Source organism: Manacus vitellinus, unplaced genomic scaffold (genome assembly GCF_001715985.3).
Source record: "Manacus vitellinus isolate BGI_N305 unplaced genomic scaffold, ASM171598v3 scaffold_47_pilon, whole genome shotgun sequence".
Lineage (NCBI taxonomy): Eukaryota > Metazoa > Chordata > Aves > Passeriformes > Pipridae > Manacus > Manacus vitellinus.
The window spans coordinates 234,695-239,806 of record NW_021940585.1 but is presented as its reverse complement, the minus strand read 5'-3'; the positions used below and the strand labels follow the sequence as shown (position 1 = coordinate 239,806).

Below are 5,112 nucleotides of genomic sequence, written 5' to 3'. Positions count from 1 at the left end.
TTCAGTGAAATTGGGATGCTGAGGCACCGGGAGCAGCTCGGTCTCCACGGGTATCATCTCAGCACTGGGATGGACTGAGCAAACCCTGCACTGGGGCCCATCCTCGTCACAGGACCGGCCCCAGCGTCGCTGCTGCTCCGTGGCCTAAATTGTGTTGCTATTCCTGGCTGTCCAGGGCACCTGGGGTTTTTCACTCCCTTCTGCTGAAGTTCCCTGGGTAAGGAAGCCACTGTGCCCTTGGTGATCCGTGGTCACACAGAGCAGCTCCACGTGCCCCTCTGTCGTGTCTCCTGTCCAGAGAACGTATTTGGAGGGAAATAAATCAGGATGTTGAGTTTACTTGGAAAGTTCATTTTGGGGCAAATCTCCCCAGAACTGTTCCATGTTAATACCTGATTTCTCTCCCCGAGGCAGGACAGGTAATTTCCCAGCTCCATAACTTGGTCCCTGGGCTCCTCTTTGACTTTGCTCCGAGTTCAGAGCAATGTCAGTGCCGTGCTGGGGAGATGCCCGGGAATATTCTGGGGACACTGTGACTGTTCCCGAGCACCTGGCAGAGCCAGTCTGGGAAATTCCCCACCCCACGGCCCGAAAGATGCTCTCCAAGTGACCTGTGTGCTTAGCCCAGTTCAGCATGGTCTCCCTCTGCCTTCCCTTGCAGACTCTCATAGCGTGGGAAAGACTCGAGCTGCCGGCGTCGGATCCGGGGATTTATGCTGCTAATCTGATTAGTGTATGATGGACGTGTCCAGTTGGAAGGAGATGGAGGTGGCACTAGTCAGTTTTGACAACGCTGATCAGATCGTGGAGGATCCCTGTTATTCAAACGACCTCAGCCCCGCCGGGCAGTCGCGGAAGGGCCACCCCAGCTGCGCCAACCTGCTCTCCAACCTGAGGATCCTCATCAACAGCGAGAACGCCAACAATGAGACCATCTTCTCCAGGTTCTCTGCCGAGTTCAGCGACCACCTGGTGGGGGAGAGGGTGGGCATGGATGAGGGGGACCAACGAGTCATCATCAACATCGCCGGGCTGAGGTTTGAGACGCGGCTCAAGACCCTCGACCAGTTCCCTGAGACCTTGCTCGGGGACCCGGAAAAGAGGATGCGCTACTTCGACTCCATGAGGAATGAGTATTTCTTTGACAGGAACAGGCCCAGTTTTGATGGGATCCTGTACTATTACCAGTCTGGTGGGAAAATACGGCGCCCGGCCAACGTCCCCATCGACGTCTTTGCCGATGAAATCACCTTCTATGAGCTGGGCGATGAAGCCATGGACCAGTTCAGGGAGGATGAAGGGTTCATCAAGGATCCTGAGACCCTTTTACCAACCAATGACTTTCACAGGCAATTCTGGCTGCTCTTTGAGTACCCTGAAAGCTCCAGTGCGGCCCGGGGCGTAGCTTTGGTCTCCGTCCTGGTCATTGTCATCTCCATCATCATCTTCTGCATGGAGACCTTGCCGGAGTTCCGAGAGGAAAGGGAGTTCAAGTCTGCCCAGGAGCTTTCTAGGAATGCGACAGACACCTTGCTGGCCCACAGCACCTTCACGGACCCTTTCTTCGTCATAGAGACCGCCTGCATTGTCTGGTTCTCCTTCGAGCTCTTTGTCCGCTTCATCGTGTGCCCCAGCAAGACTGAGTTCTTCAGAAACATCATGAACATCATCGACATCGTGTCCATCATCCCCTACTTCGTGACGCTCACCACCGAGCTGATCCAGCAGAGCGAGCTCAACGGGCAGCAGAACATGTCCTTGGCCATCCTGCGGATCATCCGCCTCGTCCGGGTCTTCCGCATCTTCAAGCTCTCCCGGCACTCCAAGGGGCTGCAGATCCTGGGGCAGACCCTCAAGGCCAGCATGCGGGAGCTGGGCCTGCTCATCTTCTTCCTCTTCATCGGCGTCATCCTCTTCTCCAGCGCCGTTTACTTCGCGGAGGTCGACGAGCCCCAGTCGCACTTCTCCAGCATCCCCGACGGGTTCTGGTGGGCCGTGGTGACCATGACCACGGTGGGCTACGGAGACATGTGTCCCACCACGCTGGGGGGGAAGATCGTGGGCACCCTGTGCGCCATCGCGGGGGTTCTGACCATCGCGCTGCCCGTCCCCGTCATCGTCTCCAACTTCAACTATTTCTACCACAGGGAGACGGAGAACGAGGAGAAGCAGATCCTGCCCGGGGAGGTGGAGCGGCTCCTGGCCAGCGTGGCAACGGGCAACGGCAGCATGGAGTCCCTCAATAAGACCAATGGGGGTTACCCTCGAGACAAGGCCAAAAAATGACCCTTGAGGCCGTGATGGGACTGGGCACTGTCAGGTGGGATTGGCTGGAGAAGGTATCAAATATCTGCATGCTCTGATTTAATTTATTTTTTTTTTTTAAACCAAATGTGCTGCTGCTTTTTTTTTTTTTTTCTAGACATTTTTCAATCTCTGATTTCCTGTGGCTGTTCAAATAAATACCATCTTTCTTATCTCTCTGCCCTGCCCATCAGTCTGGTGTTTTTTATTTGATGCTCATCTGCTTTGACATATCTGTCCTCTGTCCGTGGCATCAGAGTGGAATTCCCCACATTCAGAGATTTCCCCCATTTACTGGAGATGAAAAAGGGCAAAATGACATAAAATGCTTTGCTTGGTGGCACCCAACTGGCCAGGGATGAAGGTGGGTCCAGCTCCCTGTTTCTTTAATCCATTGAAATAATTCCTCCCCACCTACCACTTCGGATCTGGGGATCTGACCAATTCCCAGACCTGGACTGCTCTGCCTGGAAAATAAGCTGGCAAAAAGAAATTAGAAGGGATATTTTTAGCTGGATGAGTTCCCTGGTCTGCCTGACTAATTAATTTTGCTGGCACAGCAGTGATGGATGGACCCAAGCCAGCAGGTGAGGGGATTAGAAGGACAGGGATAGTGACCAGGGATGGTGGCACAGCCACGAGGAACATCCAGGGCACCGGGGTTTGTGATGGGAAACTGAGCTCTGAGAGAGGGAATGGGATTTCTCCTGCAACAGAATGGGATTTCTCCTGCAACAAATGCTCAGTTTGGGGGTTATCTGATATGCAAACACGTTTGGGGACAAGCCACAGTGACCTTGTGGTTTTTATTGCCACTTCTGTTGCTGCAAATGTGGCACAGAGAAAATCCACAGAGAAAAAACGAAGCCTGACGTTTCCCTGTTGTAAAAAGGCACTTCTGATTTGCTAAAACATGCAAATTTCCAGTGGCACTTTGATGGGAGAAGCCAGCAGCAGCTCATTTTGCCTTCCTCTCCAGTGCCAGCAGGTTTTCTTCTGACAAAGACATTTTGTTGCCACTTCAGTGTCTCACTCAGATGTTCCTTTGGATGTCTCTGCCTCCATCAAATCACAGTTTCTCGTGCAGTGTCTCCCATCTGCTGTTATCCCACACCTGCTACCTTTGATGTCTTATCTCCCGAAGGTTCCACCATCCCTGGTTTGCAACTTCATTCAGGAAGCAGTGGTGAAACAGGGATTAGGTCTGACTATTCCTGGCGTGATGGGAAATGCGAGTTTGGGCTTGTTGGGATTTTCCCCGTGGCAGAAATCCCACGGCTCTGATTGGTGGGGGTGGTTGGTTTGGTTTGGGGCATTTTTTTATATTTTTTTTGTGCACTGTCTTTCTGCAAGAAGGTGTTTTGCATCCCAGGGGATGGATCTGAGACACGACAAGTACAAACCCTCTTTCATCTGGGACAAATCTTTTCATCTGCTCTCCCTGTTTTTCTCCCCATCCCTCCACCATCCTTTTCTTTACTCCATCCCTTGCAAACCCCCTACTATCATCTCAGGCAGGAGAAGCTGTGAGAGCTATTTAATTTCCTTCCCACTCTGTTCAAGTTCTGCTCATCTGTGGGGACGATTGGAGGAGGCACAGCTGGGAACAGCTGGAGAAGGCACAGCTGGGAACAGCTGGGAACATCCCCAGCTCCTCCCCATTCATCACTCGATTCTCTCCAGCAGCTCTTCCACGTCCTTATTTTCATTTCATAACAGCTTCTCTTTCCTTTTCCCCCGGAAAACTTAAAACTTTTTACATTCTTTTACATTTTTCGTGGTCCCCTCCCCAATTTTTCTCCCAGCCCCTCAAATCTGAAGCACTTTTGCTGTTTACTCCTTGGGAAATCACCACAGGAAACTGATGAAAAGGTTTGGGCTGGCTGGGAAATATTTGGCCATAAGCTCCTCTCTCCTTCTGCTCCCTCAGCAAACATGGACCATAATGGTGCTGGGATGGATGGATGGGTGGATGGAGGAATGGATGGAGTGATGGATGGATGGAGGGAGGGACAGATGAAAGGATGAACAACCTGATTCTTATTCACTTGTAAACTTTATCTTCAAATAAAGGAATAAATGCTTCAAAGTCTGGCATGCAGGAAACATTGTTTATTTGGACTCAGCTTTTTGTTCTTGGCTTTGTGCTGCTCCCAGCTGGGAATTCCAACTGGTCCTCAGCTGGGGATTGTGTGTGGGAGGGTTGAAGTACAGGACATTATAAAATCCCAGAAGGGTTTGGGTTGCAAGGGCCTTAAAGCTCATCTCATTCCACCCCCTGCCATGGGCAGGGACACCTTCCACTAGCCCAGGTTGCTCCAAGCCCTGTCCAACCTGGCCTTGGACACTTCCAGGGATGGAACAGCCACAGCTTCTCTGGAAAACAGATAATTATAACTCTCCAGACCCGTGAGCTCTTCAGAGGTTTCCCCAGCAGTTTGGCTCCCACCATCCACTGTGGGAAGCCAGGTCCAAAGGGAATCCCTGATTTATATCACAAGGATGGGGTCAGAGCCATTAAACCCCTCCAGACTCATTAACTTACTTCCTATTTATCCTAAAGGGGAGGAAAACCAGGCTGTGAATTCAAAGTGTCAACACTCAGCTGGTGCTTGATAAAAACCTGCCAGAAACCCCATTTACCTGCACAGTTTGCAGCTTGGTGCCTTCCCAAATACAAGCCCAAAGCTCAGAGCTCAGTGAAATCCATAAAAAGCTCTCAGTAACAGTCCTGCTCTGGACTCAAGCCCTAAGGAACCAATCCTTCATGTCCTCCCTCACACAGGCTGAATTCCCTCTGGAAATTTT

At 51.4% G+C, this 5,112-nt stretch overlaps 1 protein-coding gene across 1 annotated transcript; it reads left to right on the top strand.

Moving 5' to 3' along the window:
* The first annotated feature begins 662 nt into the window (after positions 1-662).
* Positions 663-2,483, top strand: KCNA10 (potassium voltage-gated channel subfamily A member 10). The gene has a single exon (XM_008929702.3). It carries the CDS (start codon positions 736-738, stop codon positions 2,284-2,286), a length of 1,551 nt encoding a protein of 516 aa, XP_008927950.2. The 5' UTR covers positions 663-735; the 3' UTR covers positions 2,287-2,483.
* The last annotated feature ends 2,629 nt before the right edge of the window (positions 2,484-5,112 follow it).

Bases quoted from the DNA above. Each gene is read 5' to 3' on its own strand.
- KCNA10 (XM_008929702.3), top strand. From the start codon at position 736: ATGATGGACGTGTCCAGTTGGAAGGAGATGGAGGTGGCACTAGTCAGT.